Here is a 24565-nt window from a genome sequence, read left to right as displayed (position 1 = left end):
ATGTCCATGCACAAGTGCTTGTTGCTGTGGTTACAGGACTTTAACATAGAACTAGCCTACCCCCCCGAACTGTTTACTGTGTGTATTTTTGTTTTTGTTTTCAAACTGTCTATATGATGTTTTGCATAGTAGTGTTTATTTGTCTGTCATTAATGTTTCAATGAATTGAGTACAAAGAACCCCAATGGAAACAAGCCATAGGCTTTCTTGGGTACAAATCCTCTTAGCAGACCTATGTATTGAACTGTACTTTCCTGTGCTTTTTTTTTTTTTTTTAGCAAACTGCTAATAAAGTATTCACTCACTCACTCACTCAATCAATCAATCAATCCTTTAACAAACTTCAGACATTGATTTTCCCCAGAACATAGAGGGAACATAAGGCTGAGGGAACTTGAGTATGCTCCCCTCTGGGGCAACACAAGAGCCACTCGACATGTCAAACCTGAAAGTGTAAATATTATGCAAACCAACTGGTACTGCCAAAGAAAGCCACATGATGAGCCTATGCAAATAGCTTCATGATATATGAGTGAGAATTCCTCTCTTATTAATGATTCTTATTAATAATAGGCCAATCGCCAAGACTAGTTTAAAATATATTATTTAGTCTGGTATAGACCTAATTCTTTCGTTCTTTTTTTCTTTCCATTTTGTTCTGATGGTCCTACATGCAGTGTTGTAGAGTAATTAAGTACATTTACTCAAGTACTTACTTAAGTACAGTTTTGAGGAACTTTTACTTACTGGAGTATTTCCAATTGTTATACTTTTACTTCTACTCCTCTACATCTCAGAAGGAAATATTGCAATTTTTACTCTACAATTATTTGAAAACTTTAGCTACTAGTTACTTTCTATATTTTGATCATTATAACAAAACATACATTAACCACTTCAGCCCTATATACATTTCGGCCATTTGAAAATAGCCGATCTACAAGCTCACAATATGCTACCATAGTGATCACTATGGTAGCATATTGTGAGCTTGAGCTTGTAGATCTGCTATTTTCAAAAGATCATTTGAAAACTTGAAATGGGACATTCTGCAAAATTAGTACTTGTGAATACTTTTGTACTTTTACTCAAGTACATTTAGAATTCCGGACTTTTACTTGTAACAGAGTATTTCTAAATTGCAATATTGATACTTTTACTTAAGTAAAAAAAGAGGGCTGTACTCCACTTCATGTATAGCTTCTAGTCTCACATTACACAACTATAGGTAGACCAGCGATTCGTTGAACAGAAACCCCTGTCTGTTCCCGTTGGCTGGATTGTACACGTCAGCAGTCAATAAGTCACTGTAGAACCAGAAGATGGTTCATAGTCCTATTAGTCTCTTCCTGGTATGAGCGCACAGTGACACATGACACCTAACGTTTGGTAAGTCAACTTAACGAAAGTGAATTACATTCTTTTGGAACTTGATTTTAAACGGCACTACGCGTACGCGACCTCTCCGTGTAAAAACGCAACCCGAGTTGAAACGCTTTTCAGACACTTTTGTCCTGCTCTTTTACAGGTGGTACTCTGGCAGAATGGAACGGCTATTGTATCGCAGATGACACCGAATTCTCAAATTTGGACACAATCGAGTCGGCGAAAGAAAAGCCATCAATGAACTTTTGACACTTTGTTTGCGACTCGATCGTGCCACTCGCCAAGACTCGCCAGGACGTGTGCAGCGCCGGGAGTTTCACTACTACAGGGGGAAACACGACGGAATACGGAGTAAAGGTTCACAATGAAGCTCTCGATTTGTAGGCGATTCAAAGCCATTATTTTTTAATACAAAGATTACATCGTACGCGACGCGAAAATGAGGTTCAGACTGAACAAGAGGAATCTGCTCGCTTTGCTGGGTATTTCCTTCATAGTTGTGACTCTCATGTTTACTACACGTGTATTAATAATGTCTGATGATGAAAGACCTAGTAGACCCAATACTTCGGTACAGGAAAGCCAGGGTCAGCAATCGGGTGACATACTTAAGTTTAATTTTGGTTCTGTGCCAGAATTGACTCAGTCTGTTTATGTTGCCAATTACAAACAGAACATTCTCAATGTGGATAAGTTTCCAGGGGACCCTCACCTGGTGTTGGTTGTACAGGTCCATAACAGACCTGAATACCTCAGATTACTCGTCAAGTCGTTGGAGAACGCTGCTGAGGTCCACAGTTTCCTCCTTATCTTCAGCCACGACTATTTTTCACAGGAAATCAATTCCATTGTGCAAGGGATAACTTTCTGCAAAGTACTGCAAATCTATTTCCCTTTTAGCACTCAGCTGTATCCCAGTGAGTTTCCTGGGCAGGATCCAAATGACTGCCCTCGAGACATAGCCAAGGCTGAAGCCCTGAAAACAGGATGCCTCAACGCCGAGCACCCTGACTCATATGGACACTACAGGGAAGCCTCCATCACGCAAACCAAACACCACTGGTGGTGGAAAATGCACTTTGTGTGGGAGCGAGTGCAGGCCATGCAGGGCTACAGCGGCTTTGCGATCTTCCTGGAGGAGGACAACTTCCTCTTACCTGACTTCTACCATCTCTACAAGTTGATGGCGGAGCACAGGAAGAGCAGCTGCTCGGACTGTGACATGTTGGCTTTGGGCAACCACGACCGCACCGCCGACTTCTCCACGGTGTCCAATAAGGTGCTGACCACTGGGTGGATGTCCACCAAGCACAACATCGGCATGGGCATCTCCAAAGACATGTACTACAAGCTGATGGGCTGCGGCGACGACTACTGCACCTACGACGACTACAACTGGGACTGGACCCTGCAGCGTCTCTCGGGGACTTGCATATCGAAGCCCATCAAGGTCTTGGTGGCCCAGGGGTCCAGGGTTCTCCACACAGGAGACTGCGGCCTGCATCAGAAGGAAAACTGCAGGCCTGAATGGGCCTTGCAGAAGGCCGAGGAATCCCTCCAAAAGGCCAAAGAGAGCCTCTTCCCTCCATCTCTTGTCCTGAGCGGCACAGAACCAGTGGACCACAAGCCGCACATGAAGAATGGTGGATGGGGAGACGTTCGAGACCATGTCCTGTGTAAAAACTATTCCAAACGCCTGTGACCCATGCGTTCACCCCATTGAGAAATGGTATGGATAAAACTTTCTCGTTGGTATGCTGTGGAAGACGCGCCAGCCATTCATACACATGGGTTTTCAGGGTTCCACTGTGTTGACTTTTCCGTAATGTTTATGTTTTCTTTCAGCGAGGGAGGTCTTCCAAGGGTTGGGACCAAATGAGGTCCGAGAATGTGGTGTGTGTTTATGCAGCTAGGCATCGAGATTAGTCTTCAAAATACTTGTTTTATCACCAAAGCTACGCAGTTGCCAAAGACGTTCCTTGTGTGTTGTGTGCAATGCATGGACATTCTGTGATTCACATTCACTTTCAGTGTCAGGTTTCTGCTTCTCTGGATGTGGCATAAACAAAGACATATTGATTATGTCAGTGTATGAGGTGAGGGTAAAGTATCTGTGTCAGAATTGGCACATATATGATTTGATGACATGCATATTGCAAAATCAAATCTTGTCTCACTTGTGAAACGTGCCTAAGACACAGTGTATCAACAAGCAGTGTGACATGTTTGAATGATGTGAAAGTGCAGAATATTGAATTGCAAATGTTCCAATGCAATATATTTACATGTTATGGTACAACTTTAAGTGTAACAATCAAAAATGCACATGTAATGCATAAACCCATATGTAGGGTTTTACAGATTTGTAGAGGACAATCATCAATATATATTGCACACATTTAAGTTGTAATTCTAACAAGTCAAACTTGTTGCTTTTGAGCCAGTGCTGCCTTTGTAGTTGACTGTTGACCTCACCTACAAAATGATGAGATGGACATGCTAATGGCCTTCTATGTTACTGAATGTAACTTTCTGTTTGTTTCCATAGTTAACTGGGTATTGAGGGAGTTGGGAACTGTGGTCTAACTGGTTTTACCTCTCCATTTAGAAGTGTGAGTGTGTGTGTGTGTGTGTGTGTGTGTGTGTGTGTGTGTGTGTGTGTCTGTGAGAGTGTAAATGGAGAAGTAAAATAACCTGCACACATCCCACTAAACTTGAACACATTTCTTGTCGGCTGACTGATATCGATTCATAACTGTCACTGTTTGCTTTGTGATGGGCATGAGTGAACCTTGTGGAGACTTTGTTCAAATTTTGGGTTGGCAAACAACGTTTTTTTGTACATTTGCACATCATTTAGTCAAAGATATGCTGGGATATGTCTTGATTTTATAACCAAAATTAAATATTTTTTTCTTTAATAGAAAATTACAAACTTTACCTGTTCCAGGCACTCACAGAATTTATACGACACACTGAATCATAAAGCACACAACACCCGGATTTTACTTTTAAAAACAGTAATGTAAGCTAAATGATGTCATATGTGCATACATTTTCATGTTCTTATGGTGTTGCCAAAACTTGACATTAATTCATATTTTAAGAGTTACATAGATGTTGATCAAATATACACAACTACAAGTACTTATTTATGTGGGCTTGCTGGTATTACTTATTAATATGTCATCAACTCTTGATAATGGCATTTCTTTCCCCAGGGACTTAATTAGAATCATGTAAAGGGTATATGACCTTTATGCAGATGGACTTTGTAAGGGTATTCTGGTCAAACGGGAGCCTGTTGATCATCATTCCACTATCCCCATACACATTAAAATCCTCAGTATTAACCACTTAAAGTCAAGAGGGTTCAAGTCTTAAACCCTCCTGACTTTTCCGGTCTACACCAAATCCCTTCGCCAAAAATAGCCGATCTACAAGCTCACAACGCGCCGGCGTCGACACGTTGCAAGCGTGTAGATCTGCTATTCTTGGCTGAGGATGCTGGGGTTCAAGTGGTTCATTTTACTCCTATGACCTCGTAGAACCGTCTCCAAATGTAACCAAGTGGTTACATTTTGATCTTCTGGTTACATTTGGATACGTAACACTTAGGATTTTACTGTGGATGGCACTGTGACAACAACCCTGTATATTTCTAGGCTGTCCATGACGTTTATTAGTTGTGGACTGTTTTTTTTTGCCCCTCAAATTGTAAATATGTGCCTTATAGTAATTGATGGGTGAATATGTGATAAACCAATGTGAAATTAGAATGATTCATTGCTCTAACGTCTAAACCTTTCTTTTCTTTTTTTAAATCTTTTTTGCAAAGCACAATCTATTCGTTATGAGCCTTATTAGATTAGATTTGGTTTGGGTTGTTTCTCTTTGCTGGAAATTCTTGACTCAGTGTGTGAGGTGTACATAATTGTTCAGAGTCGGACCAAATCTGTCTTTTATTGTTTGTCCTTGTGTATCATGTGAAATAATTGTTAATTGCTCTATTTTACAACACCCAATGGTTGCCAAAGTGGGAAAATAAAAATGGTTGATTTTTCGCCGGTGTCTGTCTTTACACAAACACAATATAAACACAGCTGTTCTAAATTTTACTATTGTAAATAAATAACAGCCATTAGCTTTGGCTTAACGTCTGGCCGCCTATGAAAGAAGATAATTGTGGGGTGATCATGTTTTTCATTCAAAAGGGCGTTTTTCACTCCATGAGAGGAGGTTCTTGGACTCTGATCATAATCAGTAAACAAGCTCTGAGCACAAGACAACACTGATGACAGATCAGTATTTCTCTGACAACAAGAGTAAAGAGTAAACAAGCCCTGAACAACAACCACAACAATAGTAGACTGTAACAACAATCCCTGAATAACTGTAAAGCCGTGGGGTAAAGTATGCAAGTACTGTACTTAAGTAAAATGTTGAGGTATGTTTTATTTTACTGGAGTATTTCCAATTTTCGGTAACTTTACTTCTACTCCACTCTCAAATGCAAATATTGTACTTTTACTCCACTACAATTATTTGAAAACTTTAATTACTATGTAGATTTTGATTATTATCACAAAAAAACATACATTAACCACTTAGACTTAAGCCTACATTTCGACCATTTGAAAATAGCCGATCTACAAGCTCACAATGCGTCGGGATGCGACGCATTGTGAGCTTGTAGATCTGCTATTTTCAAAAGATTTGTATACATGTTATACATTTGAAAACCTGTGAAATGGGACATTTTGATACCAATACTTTTGTACTGTTTTTTATTCCAGACTTGTATTACCTTTTTTTTTTTTTTTACTGTCTACTCTTGTAACAGAGTATTGGTACATTGCAGTATTACTTTTACTTAAGTAAAACATGTGAGTACTTTTTCCACCACTGAATAGTAGACTGTAAAGAAACCACAACGCTGCTCACAGATGATCTGTCTTTTCTTACACACGCACCACACACGGGTCACATGACTCAGTGCTGCCGCTCCCATTGGACAGAAACCACTCGTGTTTATTTCCGGAAGTGAATGGTAGTCTGTCAGAGTTTCCAAAGGGCTTTAAACGGACCCACAGCCTTGTTGTTGTTGTTTGTTGTGCTAACATAAGGTAACAGTGGTTTAACACCTAATACTTGTATCTTGTTTGTGACCATATCTTCCTTCAATGTCTAAATGAATAGCGACACACTAAGCCAGCTGCCAGGGGGCCTATAGTTGTGATTTCCATCAGACTGAATACGTCTCAAGACAAATGCTAATGTTAGCTATGTCACTTTTCCTAGATTACGTATTACGTAAGGTCTATTTTTTGTCCTACGTTATTAGGCAAAAAATAAAACGAAACATCGTTTTCAATATTATCATCGCTACAGAAACACGTCCGTGGAAGTGTGTTTGTTGTCTTATTTGCCAAGTGGACACACACTAGTAAAGGGGGCTAACGAGCTAATGCGGCTAGTTAGCATTACAGCGAAATCATAGGCCAAAGAATCATGACTAAATGTAGCGTGTTCTCCTGGTTCTACTAGAGATCTAAGCTAAACATCGACTGGATGCTGCTGTCTACGATCATTCTGAAACGTGTCTGTTGTTGTTGAGACCAGTTCAGCAGGTACTAGCTGCTGCGAGATGATGAGTGTCTTTCAGTGGTGGAAAAAGTACTCACATTTTTTACTCAAGTATAAGTATCAATACTGCAATGTAGAAATACTCTGTTATAAGGAAATGTCTGCAATTCAAAATGAACTTTAGTAAAAGTACAAATGTATTGGTATCAAAATGTAATTAAAGTACAAAAGTAGAAAGTACTCATTCTGCAGAATATCCCATTTCATAAGTTTTCAAATGTATAAATATCTTTTGAAAATAGCAGCTCTACAAGCTCACAATGCGGTGAGCTTGTAGATCTGCTATTTTCAAATGGCCGAAATGTAGGGCTGAAGTGGTTAATGTATGTTTTGTAATAATAATCAAAATCTACAAAGTAACTAGTAACTAAAGTTTTCAAATAATTGTAGTGGGGTAAAAGTACAATATTTGCCTCTGAAATGTAGTGGAGTAGAAGTAAAAGTATTGAAAATTGGAAATACTCTAGTAAAGTAAAAGTACCTCAAAATTGTACTTAGGTACAGTACTTGAGTAAATGTACTTAGTAAGTTTCCACCAATGGTCTTTCAATGATCAGCTGTTTTCTGCTTCTCCTCCAGAAGCTTTTAGGTGTGTTTTCATCATCCAAGCCACAGGATGGCACATTGGTTTCACAGAAACCCACTGAAGGCCACTGCGCCGGTTTCCTTCAACTTCTATGGAGTGGCTGGCAGCCCTGCTGCCAATAAGATATGCAAGTATGTCTTATCATGTTATTAACATCACAATAGATGATGCTGAAATCCTGGCTGTTAACTCTGGTGGTTGTGTACAAAATGTAACCAAATGGACCAGTAATGGTACATTTGGTTACATTTGGTTACATTTTGTACACTTGAGTTACAAATGGATACATTAACACTGGATTTTACTATACATACTACTATCTTTACTATTTGTACTGTTCACAATGCCATCATGATATCATCGCATGTTTGTTTACTCATAAGTTAACCATGGGGTTGAATAAGACTTTTTATCTTGATGGAGGCAGATGGCCGCCCACCCTAGAGCCTGGGTCTGCCTGATGTTCCTTCCAGTGGGGAGTTTTTTGTTTGCCAATGTCGCAGTATTGCTTGCTCAGGGTTGGACAATGTCGGGTCTCTGCTCTACATGTAAAGTGTCTTGAGACAACTCATTGTGATTTGACACTTTAAAGGGATAGTTCACTATTGTTTAGTCACCCCATAGAGACTTGAATTCATGGATTTTTGTTTGTTTTTTGTCGCATTCCTAAGCCAATCATTTGATAACCAGCGGACCGGGAGGCAGCGGGTTCCGGTAGGAGACACAAAGGAGACTCTTTGTGTCTCCTACCGGAACCGCTGCCGGTCATCAAATTATTGGCTTAGGAATGCGACAAAAACATATTTTTGGATGTGAACTATCCCTTTGATAGAATTGAATAATATAGCACTATTAGCACATACTATTAATACAACTCCTTGCAAAGGTGTCACTTATTTGATCTCAACCACTTGTTTGATGAACAAGATGGTTGTGTGTGTAGCAGTGTAGTGAAACACACTAGCTATGAATACTGACTGACTGTTTTATTTTATTTGCATTTAATTTTTCACAAAAGTGATTTGAGGACAACCAGAGCTCGGCTCCTGGAGATGTTCACTGATGTCACCTGCAACTCAGAGATCATGAAAAGTGCTACAGATGCCTACTTCTCCCTCTTACAAGGTGACCATTTTTACCATGTAGTTGGCTTACTAGAGTTCATGCCACTTTGAAGAAAGTATATCTTATAGCACTTGCAATCTCTCAGGGTGAGAGGGTCTGCTAAGTGCCTAGGCCGTACATTTTAAATTGTTGCTAGTAAGTGATAATTTATCTACACACTATTAGAAATTGATCAATGGGAGGCGGTAAGGAATAGAGGGTCATTAGTCAATTCTATAACTAAAGTTTGTGCCCATATTCAATGTATATGACAATTCACTCTGAATCATAATGGTAGTGCCATTGTTTTCCACCAACGTGCCATGTTGGTATGACAATTATGAACACTTTTTGTTTGTCTACAAAACATTTTTGAGTGCTTAAAAGGATCCCTGGCTAATAAGCCAAATATGCCGTAATACATTATAATTGCCCTCTATAACTAAAATAAAACATTTCAAACACCTTAAATATTTTATTTATTTTAGAGACAGTTCATCTTTTACTCCAGAGGGGCTATTTAGTTATAGAGGACAATTATAATGTACAGTATTAAGGCATATTTGGCTTATTAGCCAGGGATCCTTTTAATAGGTTTTACTTTGATGAAGCGTTGGATACAGTGCACTCAAACAGTGTTTAATTAAATTGTTTTTCTTTTGTCCTCTAACGTTGCATTTATTTGTGATGACTGCGTTGCTATTAACAAGTTGCTGCTGGGCATTTTGACTGGTTTATTGTACAATAGGCTTCATTGCGTCTCTGGATGGAACAACACAGGAGAACAAGATGAGATTTATTCAGAACTTCAAGTGGATAGACACCTTACAAGGAAACACACCCAGGTAAAGCTGCACACTGTCACTGTACACGTCATTCATCATCGTACGACCCCGTCATGCAGCGAAAAAAGCCCATCTACAAGTTTGTGATGCGACATGTTGTGCGCTTTTAGATCTGCTATTTTTGCAATTTTCATAAAGGTTTTGAAAATGTTCACCTGTTAATTACATGCCCAAAATAGAGAAGCCAGGTTTAAAGTGGTGAAGTACCAAAACTTCTGTTGAAAGTCCACTGATAACAGGTACCAATTACCAGGTTGTTGATATTACTCGTACAGATTTTGTCCAAACATCACGCAAATCGCACATTATCTCTATAGTCATGTGATCAAGAAGGATCTGTCAAATTTTTCATATTCCTTCCAGATTGGCTAAGATTGACTTGTGTGTGCAGGAATGCCTCAAATCATGAACGCAGTGTACGATTGCCGTGAAACTTTGCGCACACATTCAACGAGGCGAAGGAAGAAATGGCACCCTACATTTTTTAAATCGGCCTCATAGTGGTGCTATAACAGGCATATTTCAATTTATGAACGCAGCGTCCGATTGCCGTGAACATTGCTGGCCCACAATAAGCTACCTACCCTGGTGGAGACCTGTGCAACGAGGAGCAAATTCTTTCTAGATATTTCTCTTTTGCCAAATCAAACTGCAGTTGCTCTCTGCCCTGTTCTCATTCAATACAAAGGCTAGTCTAGGTCATTTTGTTGGCAGGGCCCCATGTTTTTCTCTGCTGATAATTCTGGATTTAGGAGATGCCTAGCATAGGCATGACCGGAATTGTCCCAGTTTCAAGCTGGGTGTCCCGAGTCCCAACAAATATCATATAACTCTAAAATATCCCGGTTTTCATCATTCATTACCACATTGTTTCGGTTTTCACCACAATTAAAATAAAACTATTGTGACCACCCTGTTTTCCCATTTTTGTCTCTCTGCAGTGCTCAGCAGGATGCCATCTTTGAACTGGTTTCCATGGCCTTCAACGTGGCACTCTGGTACACCAAGTTTGCCTCACGACTAGCAGGGAAGGAGAAGTATGTCTTGTTTACCTGTATGTATTGTCTGTTGATCTGATAAATGCTCATCAACGTATTTGGCATTGATGGATACTTGCAAACAGAATGTATTTGCATATTTGACAGTGTAACGGAGGCAGAAGCAAAAGATGTCCACCGGAGCCTGAAGGTTGCTGCTGGTATATTCAAAAACCTCAAGGTGAGAAAGTAACATGTACTGTACATTACTTAAGTGACTTGTATCATTCAAATGTAAACACATTTTTCGTCAACAAATCCAACTCTTACAGTATGTGCATATAACCCTGATTTACCCAGATTTACATATGTTCAAAACAAATCCCACATTGGACATTCAAAAGGCAATTTAGTAGTGTGAACCTTCGCGTTTTACAGGATTTTTCATGTGTCCTAGCCTCAGTAGACTGTTGAAACCTTATATGCCTGGTGTGTTTATCACAGGAGGTCCACATCCCCCGTCTTATCACCCCAGCTGAGAAGGGCAGAGACCTGGAGCCGCGAGTTATCGATGCCTACATCATCCAGTGCCAAGCAGAGGCACAGGAAGGTAGATAGCACTACAGTTACTAGCCATTCAAAAGCATAACAAAAGTTAATTTCAGCCATAGCTTGGCAGATAAACCAAATACAAAAAAATAACTCTAATATGCTTTTAATTGCTTCCAGTTTAGCAGTTAACAGTTATGGGTTTACTTGCTCAATTCAAAAGAATGTCTGTCTTTTCTACAGGAGTGTTTACCTTAGAACCACTTCTCAGCTCAGCCATAGTAAAGTGAATGATTCAGTGACGCTGGCTACTCAGATAATGTACTAACAGTATGTATCAGATACATACTGTTAATATCAATGTTGTTTTTCCTATCCTGACTGGCTCTTATCCACCCTGCATCTCCTTTTCTTGTCTTTTCCACAGTGACAATTGCCAGAGCGATTGAACTGAAGCATAATGCTACACTCGTTGCAGCTTTGTCGTTTGAGACGGCAAACTTCTATCAGAAAGCCGGTCAGTGTTTTTGCAACTGTGGTGACATATGCTTAATTTTACAAATATTACTACTCTGCCTGCTTATGTAATATGTACATATTAAGCCCCACTTGCTATAAAATACATCATGTTTACACAGCAAGACGGCAAAGCATAATGAAGGTTTCCATTGCATGCAATATAATGGTCCATTAAGCGTGCCTGTCTCCTCACTCAGACCATACGCTGAACACCTTGGAGCCAGAGTGCAGCAGCAAGTGGAGGAAATACCTTCAACTGAAGCAACACTTTTACATGGCCTATGTAAGTCCATCATGCACATACTTATTTAGTGTTGTAATCTCCACCTGAATCTCTAAAGACCGATATTAACCTCCAATATGTGGCTACATATTTGGCATTGTGGTCTCTCTCTGCATTTGCTTATTATTACTAATATGAACTACTGTAATCACATACAGTACCAGTTGATATACTGCACGTAAATTAGAATGATTAAGAAAAAGTGTTCATAAATTATTTTGTAAACACTTTATTGCTCAAATATCAACATTGTTATATAAAAAACCCTGTATCAAACAGGCAGCATTGGTTTCTAACCTTGCAAGGTAGAGTCCTACCCAACACCTAGTGTTCAAGTAGCTCATTTTGTTGAACCCTTTTCTGGGTTTGATCCCGGGCACCGAGAAGTCAGAAGCACAGCTTCGGTACCTAAGATGTTCGGTCAGTACAGGGAGCTGATGGTTGGTGTGGTGCTCCACCTCAGCAATCCATCTCCCAGGGGTCTAGTGCAGTGAAAAGGGGATAGACGCCCTTGTTGGGCTGGTACCAACAATAGGCCACTTCGACCTACTTACTTACCTACCCAACCATTTGGTCTTTGTTCACCCTCGGGTCCAGTTTTGCAACAACAGACTGGGTTCGGCAATAAAAGCCTAATAACAGCTCAGTTCTTTCTGGGCAGCTCATCAGCCCTTGGCCTTGTAGACAGCAGGTTTTGGCCATGTTTCAGCCCTGTTTGGAGTCCCAGCTGTGGGAGGGAGACGGAGGGAGCACTCAGCCTGTGTTTCTTATGTAAACATGGTTTCTTTTTATTTATGGCAATACCTTCTGTTGGCAGGCATATTGCTATCATGGACAGACTCTGCTGGCGAGCGACAAGTGTGGAGAATCTATTAGATCACTTCAAGAGGCAGAGAAGTGTAAGTACGTCTAGGGAAAAAGCAAGATTCCTAGAACCGTGTGTGTGTGCTGCATACTGTATACAAAGTATCACAGTCTAATTACCTCAGAGAAACATTACTAGAAACATTTAGGTTGTGTGTGCGCGTGCGTGCGTGCGTGCATGTTTGAGGTGCAAACATGCTCTACATGCATGTGTTCATCTACACAACTTGTCAGCACAGTATGCGTAATATCAAGGTTTTCCATTTAGTATGTACAGATTAAACTGTAAATTCCAGTGTTAATTTCTTGAGAGTGTACAAATGGAACCAAATGAACCCATAAGGGTCCATTTGTACACCCTCAGAGTTAAATGAGTTAAGTCTGAGGATTTTACTGTGTAGTGTAATGCACGTGCACGTAAAATTCATTTCTATTGGCTTACACTGAGGTCAGAGATCAACACATGATAGGATTAGACCATAAGTGTTGCTCTGCTCACATTCTGTTCTGTCCATGTTCCTCCTTCTCACTTCTCGTCCGCCACGTCTGCCTGTTGTGCATGTTATGGGGATGATATCATTGTTTTAGGTTACTCCCGTGCCGAGGCCCTGTGTAAAGACTACCGGCAGACCAAAGGCCCAGGGAGCACAGCCAAACCCTCGGAACAGCTTTTCTTCCTCAAGCTGGGAGGCCTCATTAAGAACACCTTGGAGAAATGCCAACGAGAGAACGGTTTCATGTGAGTCACACATAGCAGACAGAACACGTGCTGTAGGGTTGGGCGATAGGGACAAAATAAAATATCCTGAAATATTTGACTAAATATCGAAACGATATTGAGGGGATGTCTATTGGTGCTTTCACAAAATGCATCATGATTTTGTGGATAAATCATTTTCTGTAATGTCTATGTAATAAGTAAAGTAATAATAATAATAAGTAAAGGCAAATAATAGAACAGCAAGAACAGGCAAAGACGACACATAGGCCACACCATATTACAGTATCCAAAATCCCAGCCGATATCTTGTCTCATATCACAGTATCGATGTAATATTGATACTGTATATTGCCCAACCCTAATGAGCAAACGTGAAGACATATCTGTCCATGGCGAAAACAGTTTACTCTGGCATGCAAAAACATGGTGCGTGCATATGCTTAAAAACAGGGCAGTTATAAAGACGTGTTGGCAGAGAACATGCATGTGTGAAAGTGTATCTGCTATACTCTTCTACAAGGGACAATATAAACCCACACATGCATACATGTAGTAACGTTCTTATATTTGTTGACAAATATAAACAATTTATTGCACTTTTTTTCTGGATAATTGTGATCTGCTAAATGCCTACATTTGTTAATTTAAAAGCACACACCCCTGCTTAATGGGCAAAATCTCAGCACATGGATACAGAGATCCTATTGGTCCAGTCATACATGTTTAGAAATGTACATTACCTTTTCCTTTTATAACTTCTACCAATTTGTATACATTTTTAACAATCTTTGTAAATTGTTTCTCATTTTTTACATGTATCCAGATACTTCCACAAGGTTCCAGCCGAAGCACCACAGTTGGAGTTGAAGGCCAGCTATGGCCTGGCGGAGCCCATTGCCTTCGAGCTACCAGGCCTCAGTGAGCAGTGCACTCCTGAGGTCTATGCCACCTTTGACCTCACCAGGGGGGCCAAAAACGACAAGGTACTAGAACGTGGTTTAGTGTATATGTATATTTTAACGACTATACTGTATACTTTGTTGTATGTGAAATGGCCAATCTACAAGCTCAAAACACGTTGCAACGGGATCCGTTGTGAGCTTGTACTGTAGGTCTGTTTATTCCGCTCAATGTTCGGTTATTGTGGCAGAATGTTCATCTATTTCTGCCGGATGTTTGTCAAAGCCTACTATAACTTGCTCAGAATAGCTATGTGTTAAAGTGATGTTGAACTTTAGTAGAACCTTGTTGTATAGCTACAGCATGATAGTCCAAATATTGAACATCTTTATATGTTACTTCTGTGTGATCGAGGAACTGGATAACCTAATCCTATGTAATGAGACCATGTCCTATGTAACGAGAATGGAATGACTACTTCTGGTTCCTCGATCGAGTGTTGAGACTGAGCGCTTCAGCGATTATGCAGTGCAGTAATGCAACTGCAAGCCAATGTGAGGCATTATATTGCCTTTTATTTGTTGACTACACTTTTTATTATTCTTTTGCCTGTTAATATGTTTGTCTTCACTGATCTTTGAAATTGATCTATCTCTTGCCAGTCCTTGAGTGACCTCTAGAGGCCATTCTGGTGTTTATCATTTCCAGTGCTATTAAGAATAGTTACATTTATTTATACACAATAAATGGTAAATAAATAATTCTGCACAATAAATAAATTAATAAGTAGATTCTTTAAATAGAAATATTGCTCTCCCACATGATCAGATCGGTGATCGGTATCGGCCCTGTCCGGCTTCAGGTGATCGGCTCCAAATTTCCTGATCGGAGCATCCCTGTCACATAGCACTGAAGCAACAGATAACGATGATCAACAGTATTTGTTCTTACAGTCTCTTGCCCAGGTACCTGTACAAGCCAAGGTTCTACCGAGGTTCAACATCCCTTTAAGCTGCACAGGACATGATGATATGAAACTCCCCTCTTCATTTAGTGCAGTCCAGAGTTCATTCTTCTCTGGATATAGTTAGTGACGTTATTTTGACAATAAACAAATAAACAAAAAACAAATAGTCTTTATAAGTTTCCGAAAAACAAACAAACATAATAAAACATTTAATTGGTTTACGTCATGAGAATTCTGATTGATCATTTTTCACATCTGATCTCCGTGTTGACTTGGTAACACTATACCATGTTGTGCTGCTTTGACTCCAGGCCAAACCCAAACAGGAGGAGGAGGTGAAGCCCGTGAAAGAGCCCGACTTGAAGCCTCAGAAAGATACAGGCTGCGCCATCTCCTAAACTCAACCCCGGCTACTCAAGACTCATTAACTCCTACTGTAGTGAGGGAATCTATTTTCTTTCAATGAAAAAGTCATCCCCCACAAGGAAAAGGCTTTCTTTTTTTTCTTGTACTGTATTCATGATGTTTTACATTTTTTGCTGATAAAATGCAGTGCATTTAGTTATAGGCTGTACCACATCACCTGTCAGACATTCATTATCCTCTATGAACTCCCAAGCTCTCTGGCATTGGAGTGCACTGGCTTGCTCAGATACAGAACATTTAAAAAAAGAGAAGGGGAAACCATGTATATTGCCAAACAACACTTTGTTACAAGCCTTAATTTTGCCCCCATAATAGTGTTTGATTTGGCTTTCAGACACAATTAAAACGGCAATACAGTATGTACATACAGACCACTTAGCAATGGGTTTCCACTGTTAACTCTTCCTCAGGCAGCAGATAATGGAGACAAATTAGATAAATGAGGTTGTGGGTCCGGAGCCGGTACTGGTACCCAATTTATATATAAGCTCTGAATCTGGGAGATTGAGCTCATACAATCTCATACCTAAACTGCTGGCTAACCGCCCTCTCTGATCCTTATCCTGATTTTGACCATACAAAAACTACACCTAAACACAACCATTTTAAACCTTATACCTTAACCTAACCACCTCTAAAGTAAAACAGTCATTTGTAAGCTTATACCTAAACCTAACAACCTCTAACCTTATACCTACCTAAACACAGCTATTTTGAACATAACTAAAACTAGCCATTTCTTACCTAATGCCTAAACAGAACCATTTTAAAATGATACACCCAAATGTAATCTGGCTCTAATTAGCTATGGTTTTAAATAAACATACTGAATCATGAGCTCTGAATATTGTCCGGGGCAAAAGATGAGAGACATTGTTTGATATTTGATTGGATTTAGTTTCTTGGCTGCACATAAAGTAGCACCAGAAATTGCAATTAACTTCTCATTCTTTATTAGAAAACAAATGACTAATTAAATAATTAGACTGAAACTGATATTTACCCATACATTAGATAGAGAACTAGCTTGTATGCTACTGTATAAGAGTCAAGTCAGAGGTGTTTTATCAAATTTACTCATTACATTTTGGTATCACCCTCACCCAACCATCCCATGCTTGTTCTTGGAAAACCTTTAGTTGACTTCCAACTGTTCAAATAGAGATTTTTATCAGGAATGCCTTAGACTGATGGAATGAAAATTGATTAAAAATAAATAAATCAGCAAGAAAACAGACAAATTGAACAATGCTGCATGGTTTACTCTCCTGGGTCTTTTTAGTTTAACTGAAGCATTTTATTTTGTATTTGTATTGCATGATCCATCTATTTTAGTTATTTTTTATACATGAGTACTGTAGGTATCTGTTCTCTATTTTTAATATACATTTTTAAACATACTTCTGGGAAAGACTGAATCATATTTTCTTTCTTGCGGCTACTTGGGGATTTTGTAATAAATCCTTGTTAATATTAGATCATAATTTATTTATATTGTTTAATGCTTTAGATGATAACCTAACAAAACGGTGACATAAAATTCCCATGTAAAACAAATCCTGAGGTTATAATGTAGCTTTTCTTGCTACCCTCTTTAGAAACACCAGTATAGTTGTTGAAACACATGTGTATTCTTGTAATGCTTTGAATTGCTGAAGTGTGCTTTTCAATGGCTGAGAACAAAGTATTGTGTTTTATCCTCTTGATTTACTTGTCTTAAGTTGTATCCAGAACATGTATGTACAGAAGTGGAACAACTAAGACTTATACTGAGGTGGGTCAGAAAATGACACACCGACTTTTGTATTTACAATATGATGTCATTTATATAGTTGAGGAGTTTCAACGTGTTTTGAAATGGATGAACAAGGTGTTGAAAATGTCAAATAACTAATACTGATTTGAAGGACGAAAAAAAAAATGCAGGGAATTTCAGATTAATCTTTTAGCTGTCAATCAATCATACTCTTTACGCTGTAATGTGCTCGTTCCATACTCATTCAGTCATCTCCTTAACATACCATAGCTTCTCTATCTGCTTTCAATCGATATCTTGGTGGTGAGCAGGAACCTACCTGCTGTGGGCAGCAGTACAATTCTGAACATAGGCATTGAAGTACAGTAACTATATTTATCGTTTCTACATATTGCAATCCCTTTGCACTTTAAAGTCACTTATGCAGATTTTCCATGGAGTATGCAGTGGGAAAAGCGCTGTAGCTTGTGCACAGTTATAGCACTGTTGTGTTATAGAAGATTGGTTAATACCGGTTTCTTTATATACGGTCACGTTGGCTCAATACTGTATATATATTAGGAACAGTAGATTTAATTGAGAAACAAATACTGCATAATTTGGACCAATGCTGTTTCATTCTTTCTTTTAAGATGCATATTGGTGATATATTCTGAATCATAATGTACACTACTGTAGCCTTGTCTGATGGTGTCCTTCATTTAAAATGTGTTTCAAATGGAAATAAATATTCATGAAAGCATAATCGTGTTTTTGTGTGTGAGTGAGTGAGAGAGAGAGAGAGAGAGACAGACAGACAGACATGGAAAGTGTTGAATGTATTAAAACGGTAATATAACAAATGGAGTCAAGTATTCATGTGTACACACACAAAATAAACAGATGTGAACCTTTTTAGATATGGTGTTTTGTAGCTAAGCATCACTTTAACATAGGACAAGAAACATTACAGCCGAGTCTATATATAAGAATTCTCAGTAAACCACGACATTCTGCACAGTGCAACAAGCCCAACCCTCTTTAGTGACTGCCTGCCTATATTGAAGTTTACACCCCTGTTTATTTCGGCATCAGGTTTCAAGACTGATAACAGGACCTGACATCCTGGTTTTAGTTTGTAACGATTGTATTTGTTTTGGCTTTTACATTTGTCAATGTTTTTCTTCCATCAGAGTGAGGGAAAAGACAAATGTTACAACCCTGAAAATGAGAGGATAAACCCCATGTCACTGGACCGGTTAAGGAATATTTCTTTGAAGAATGAGTGACCATCTCAGGGAAGTAAGTTTTGTTAATGCTGTAGACAGCTGATTAAGCTTTGGACATCTTCTGTAACACTGTAGCTGATGTATTTACATCTTGTTAAACATTTTGTGTATGCTGGCTGTGACTGGGGAAGCTGTAAATAACCAGAAACTAAATGATACGCATGCTCTATTGTGCATGCTCACACACACTCACAAAAGTGTTAGCACTTCCAGGGAGGTGGGAAAAAGCTGGAGAAGGCAGGGTTGTTGAAGTTTGGCCTAGCAACATTTAAACAGAAGAACTTCTAAAAAGGTTCACACACACTAATGGCAGTGTAGTTTGTCTACGACCAGCTTTTTTTTACTTAAATGTATTTTATTTTATTTTATTGTATTGTATATATACCCTATGCCGAGGTGTTTCATAATGACATTGACATTTAGGCTGCTAGAGCATTATTTTAATACCTAAAAATCTATTCAATTTAGCAGTTTTCTATATGACTGTCTCATGTGTCAGGGTATGGACATTCAGGAGACAGAGTTTGGTGGTCCCAAACTGTCCAGGGAGAGGAAGGTCGTCCACTTCTCCAGTGGTGAAACTCTGGAAGAAGAACTAGAGGACAGCGAGGATGAAGATTCAGCAAGTAGACATGCATTCAGTGAATCAACACAGAAGGTGGGAAAACTGTTCAAGACAGAAAGTTTGTCTTTGTAGGCACACAGTATGAGTGTTAAAGTTTATAGTCTTAAAACCTATAAGTGAGTTTGCAATGATTAACTTTTAATTTCTTACCATAGGGTTCTTGATTTACACAGGAAATAATGCATATATTTTTTTTTACACTTATTTATCCTATTGCAATAATTATGTTGAAAATCTGCTGTAGAAACCCATGGCGGAGATAACATCATGGTGATTAAAAAAAGATGTAATAACTAGAACACCATTTCAGCCTTCTCTCTCTCTCTCTAGGCCGAATTCTCATGGAAGAATGTGGCCATTCTAGTTGGGAGGGCGTCACTATATGGTAAGTTATTTTAAGTGTAGTCAGGGTTTAAGGGATATTCCATTGCGACTCAAGCCAAAATCAGGCTGATCCGGTGCACTTCAGGAGCGAACACATAACTGAATAAAGAAGGTGCTGGAGTAACTCGGATGATTGGAGCCTTTTACTTTAATAGCAGGGTGCAAAGCACAGAAAAAAACGACGTTGCGATGTCAGATTACATCTTTGTCAGGTCATCAGATGGAATACAGCGCCTTCTTTATTCAGTAATTTTAAGTGTAGTTTGAAAATGTATTCTGTACAAGACTTTCTGCATAAACATGTTACTGTATTTTTAGTCTTGTATGAAAGTCTTATTGACTTGTCAACAACTACTGCTGTCTATCATCAGCCTGTGATTTCTTTGGAGAAAGACTGGCTGGTCTTCTTGGACTGAATGCAGCCAAATACCAGTATGCCATAGATCAGCACCATCGTGAAAACAAGGTAAAGTATAGCCTATCTAATAATGCATGAAAAATCTGTGTTAATTTCGTTTCGTTTCGAAATGCACCACACACAGAAACTGTTGTGCTCGCCATGTTTACATTTCAGAGACTGGATTGGCAGTGCGCACCCGAGATTCCTTTACGCAGCTCAAGACAAAGAAAGGACAATGATGTCGGTCATGCCATTCATTAATGCGTCAAACCCGTAGAAGCACAATGAAGTAGCCTATATTGAATTACTAGTAGTCTAGGCTATGCAAGCATGCAACATATTTCAGGGGAAGAGAGTGAGCTGTGTGTGTAGGCTACTTGTGCCGTCTGCGTCTGGGTACATTGAGGACAGTAGGCAGACTCACGGCGCCGGTCCGAGTTGATATTTCATCACATATCAAAACCTCCCTTTTAAGAAACTGACCGATCACAGAGAATTGTTGAAACTGAATATGCACATTTTTGGCATTAATTAATGGAACAGCGGGATTCAACAAAGGAATGAAAGGAAGCTGAACAAGTTTAAACAGTGCTATGCATGGGATTCGATCCGGTGAGCGGAGATGAAAATGTAGACTGCTGTTGTCATTGACACTAACTAGTGGACTACTCTACCAGTCCACGGCTCTGATGTCAAATAGCCAAATAGCCTCTGTCTTTCCATAAAACAATTACCTAAACTTTGCCCAACATTGTCCAATAAATAGGCCTACTTTATCACAAATATGTTTACAACTAGGTATAACTTGGGTTCAAGAGGGAAACATCTAAGGGGAGGCACAGGGAAGGCTCTGGTAACTTTAGGTAAAGCCATCAAGGATAGACAGTTTGTAACCACTCCATCATCTCAGGGGGCTCCTTCAAGCTTATTGACTTATTAAGTGGCATCTCTTAACACATCCCTCCTGTTTAATTTGCTCAATATTAACAATGTTTTTTTTTAAACTGACTTATATGTAAAAAATACAAATACAATAGAATTGTGTTCACTTAATGGACAGGATCTGATTATAAAATCTCACACTCCCCATGTCATTCATAGATATCAGGCAACCAAGGCACTGAAGACGACGTCTGTGATGGCCAGGGAGAAAGAGTGAACCTGTCCTCCAGACTAGACAGGGAATATGGGGCTACAAGTACATTGAAACACCCTGCTCTTTCACAAGCCAATGGTCACAAATGTACTGACGACTTAAGCACAGGATCTCATAACAGAGGCTACCAGGAAGATGATGACGATGACCACCTGAAGTAATCGCCGTATTGAAGCAGGAGCAGTTTTTCTCAAGACAATTTGAATTGAAATGATCAAGACAACCTGTTTGATCATTTAACATCATCATCACTTGTGCAAACTGCACATCATGAACGCAATCTTTCATTCATTTGGACTAATTGCAAATGCACATTCAAGCAAATGATTTTTATCGATTTCCTACATTAACAGTTGCTTACAGTATGTCATGTTGATCAAAATGTACTCTGGTCTGTTAACAGTCTTACCACCCAAAATATTGTATGTTAGTACATACATGCTAAATGTTTTAGCAGTCGTCATTATCTGTCACCCATATTTCCTATTACTACTTTCTACTTCTATTTGACATTTGGAAATGTGTACCGATTGTGATGTGCATGAGAATCTGTTCTGTTGCCCAACATAAAGGAATGTCAGGTGATGTAAGACTGCTCTGTAATTGCCAGAGCTGACAGCGCTGTACAGTTCTAGTGTTTCCTATGTTAAAACATTTCTAATTGTGCCCCCCCCCTCCCTTGTGATATGCAGAGGTGTAAAACAGTCTTGTCTTTTTCTGTGCAATGACATGGTCTGTGAACAAATTATAAAGTGTAGACTATGTGAATCCTGTCCAATCTCTTGCAAGTAGCCTAATGTGTAACTTGGCCTACTGTTGAAATATGCTTTTTTTTTAAAGTGCAGCTGTCATCAAAACCACCGTAGCCATAGTTTACATCAGAACATACTTGCAGATAACCTACTCTAAATGCCTGATTTGAAATTGAGAGAATATACAATCATTGGCAACATGGCTAAGCATTTGAGTTAAATTACAGAACCATGTGAAAATATAGACGTGATGTATTTCATTATACTTGTGTTATTCTGGGGATGATTTATATTGTGTTTGTACTTTTATAAATTCAAATAAAATCAACCAATAGCCAACCAAATGCTGGGGGGAGGAGGATAGATGAGGCAGCAAGCAGTGGTGGAAAGTAACTAATTACATTTACAGAAGTACTTTACTTGAGTACAATTGAGGTATTTTTTACTTTACTGGAGTATTTCCAATTTTCAATGCTTTTACTTCTACTCCACTACATCTCAGAGGTAAATATTATACGTTTTACTCCACTACAATTATTTTAGTTACTTTAGTTATTAGTTACTTTGAAGATTTTGATTATTATTACAAAACATCATCCACTTCAGACCTATGCATATGTAGGCTATTGTTGTGAGCTTGTAGAGCTGCAATTTTCAAAGCATTTGTATACATTTGGAATCTTGTGAAATGGGAAATTCTGCCAAATGGGTAATTTTACTTTCAACACTTAAGTATGTTTTAATGGGAATACTATTGTACTTTTACACAAGTAAATTTTGAATACAGGACTTTTATTTGTAACAAGAGTATTTCTACATTCCACCACTGGCAGCAAGGCGTCCATTAATGAACAGAGGTGAAGACCATGTGCTACCCAGCAGGAAGACGAAGAGGAGAATTAACTACATTAAGTTACAGTCTAGTGCGCAGTGCAGGTAATAATCCATTGTGTGTGGTGCAGTTTGTATGAGTTGTTTCGAGAAATGCAAATGTCAAGGAATGACCAAAAAAACAAACGAGTGCGAATGCGAAAATGGTGGGGGTCTCTCTGATATTCTAAAGCCATTGTGCCATGATGCCACCATCTTGCTTAAAAAAAGGTAGTATAAAAAGTCTTGAAAGGTCATATGAGAAACGATTTTGGTGTCCTGAATATGAGTCCACATTGCATTTGTAGGCCTGTAAACTAATATACCTATGCTCTGGTGGTTGTAAAGGAGAGGTGTCCATTTGGCGTTTGTGTTTCAAAACAATCAGAAGTTATCTGCGTACAATTTGCTTGGTTGATAATGATTGATGGATGATGGTTGAATGAGTTATTTGTGAGTAATTTGAAAATAAAGACTAAAGGAAAATATTTTGACATGTCATTGCAGCAGCAACGTTGGCCGTGTAGGCAACACTGGCTGGCCTCGCTCATCTGTTATTATTAGGCTATTTGTATAATTAGTCTACTACTGTACCTAAAAGCAGTGGTGGAAAACGTACTCAAATGTTTTACTTAAATAAAAGTACCAATACTGCAATGTAGAAATACTCACAAGTAAAAGTCCGGTTGAGTAAAAGTACAAAAGTAATGCATACAAATATTCTTAAAGTACCAAAAGTAAGAGTACTCATTATGCAGAATGTCCCGTTTCACAACTTATATGTATAAATGTATTAAAATCTTTTGAAAATAGCAGATCTACTATATTAGCTTGCAGCTCACAATGCATTGTGTGATCGGTTCTTTTCAAATAGACAAAGTTTAAATAGGGCTGAAGTGGGTATAATGATAATGTATGTTTTGTATTAATAATTCAAATCTACAAAGTAACTAGTAACTAAAGTTGTCAAATAATTTTAGTAGTGGGGTAAAAAGTCTTTTTTTGCCTCTGATAGTGGAGTAGAAGTAAAAGTAGGCAGGCCTACAGAAAATAAAAATAAAAGTAAAATACCTCAAAATAATGCTTTTCAGGGTAGGTTACTCAACCTGCACTTAATTAACTTAATTACTATTAATTCATTGTTTGATTTGACCGTAAAATGAATGCATTTCCTCGCGTTTAACACTAGAGAGAATATTGCGTATAGCTCGTATTGAATTAAATCAACGTCATACCGTCGACCGAGTTCAGTGGAAACGACTCGGGAGTCGGGGTCGCGGTGAGCCGAATAAAATAGCCTGGGTACCGAGAGACTAGCTTCGCAGGGACCGAACTTTTTGTATGGCACTCGCACGTGTTAACTATCAATCAATTAGCAATTTGAAAATCAAAAGTGATCGACGAGGATGGGATTCGAACCCACGCGTGCAGAGCACAATGGATTAGCAGTCCATCGCCTTAACCACTCGGCCACCTCGTCTGATATGCACCGGATCTGGATTTAATTTAAATTTCTATCTAACAATATTCCCATATTGTTAGACATTACGTCATATGTTACTTCATAACATATGACGCTAC

General features: G+C 38.9%; 3 protein-coding genes across 6 annotated transcripts; all 3 read left to right on the top strand.

Moving 5' to 3' along the window:
* The first annotated feature begins 1281 nt into the window (after nucleotides 1-1281).
* On the top strand, nucleotides 1282-5449 carry LOC311063177 (alpha-1,6-mannosyl-glycoprotein 2-beta-N-acetylglucosaminyltransferase). The gene is made up of 2 exons (XM_084082453.1): nucleotides 1282-1389; nucleotides 1529-5449. Exon 2 carries the CDS (start codon nucleotides 1826-1828, stop codon nucleotides 3086-3088), a length of 1263 nt encoding a protein of 420 aa, XP_083938579.1. The 5' UTR covers nucleotides 1282-1389; nucleotides 1529-1825; the 3' UTR covers nucleotides 3089-5449.
* A 954-nt stretch (nucleotides 5450-6403) lies between these two features.
* On the top strand, nucleotides 6404-18268 carry brox (BRO1 domain and CAAX motif containing). 4 transcript variants are annotated; one of them, XM_084081703.1, is made up of 14 exons: nucleotides 6453-6512; nucleotides 6934-7016; nucleotides 7612-7749; nucleotides 8637-8743; nucleotides 9471-9567; nucleotides 10509-10604; nucleotides 10713-10785; nucleotides 11049-11154; nucleotides 11521-11610; nucleotides 11810-11895; nucleotides 12713-12794; nucleotides 13348-13498; nucleotides 14304-14463; nucleotides 15659-18268. In XM_084081703.1, the coding sequence occupies exons 3-14, from the start codon at nucleotides 7649-7651 to the stop codon at nucleotides 15743-15745; spliced, it is 1236 nt and encodes a 411-aa protein (XP_083937829.1). In that variant the 5' UTR covers nucleotides 6453-6512; nucleotides 6934-7016; nucleotides 7612-7648; the 3' UTR covers nucleotides 15746-18268. The 4 variants fall into 4 exon arrangements, with proteins under 4 accessions (XP_083937828.1, XP_083937830.1, XP_083937831.1 ...); XM_084081702.1 differs by lacking the exon at nucleotides 6934-7016 and having other exon boundaries at nucleotides 6404-6512; XM_084081704.1 differs by lacking the exon at nucleotides 6934-7016 and having other exon boundaries at nucleotides 6424-6512; nucleotides 7615-7749.
* A 337-nt stretch (nucleotides 18269-18605) lies between these two features.
* LOC311063390 (uncharacterized protein) lies at nucleotides 18606-22130 on the top strand. The gene is made up of 5 exons (XM_084082812.1): nucleotides 18606-18810; nucleotides 19297-19455; nucleotides 19753-19807; nucleotides 20178-20272; nucleotides 21308-22130. Exons 1-5 carry the CDS (start codon nucleotides 18790-18792, stop codon nucleotides 21521-21523), a joined length of 546 nt encoding a protein of 181 aa, XP_083938938.1. The 5' UTR covers nucleotides 18606-18789; the 3' UTR covers nucleotides 21524-22130.
* Nucleotides 22131-24565: the final 2435 nt, after the last annotated feature.

This window comes from Gymnoscopelus microlampas (assembly GCF_963454915.1).
Source record: "Gymnoscopelus microlampas genome assembly, chromosome: 16".
In the NCBI taxonomy this organism is placed as follows: Eukaryota; Metazoa; Chordata; class Actinopteri; order Myctophiformes; family Myctophidae; genus Gymnoscopelus; species Gymnoscopelus microlampas.
Note: the sequence above shows the minus strand (reverse complement) of the source record. Positions and strands in the feature narration are given on the sequence as shown.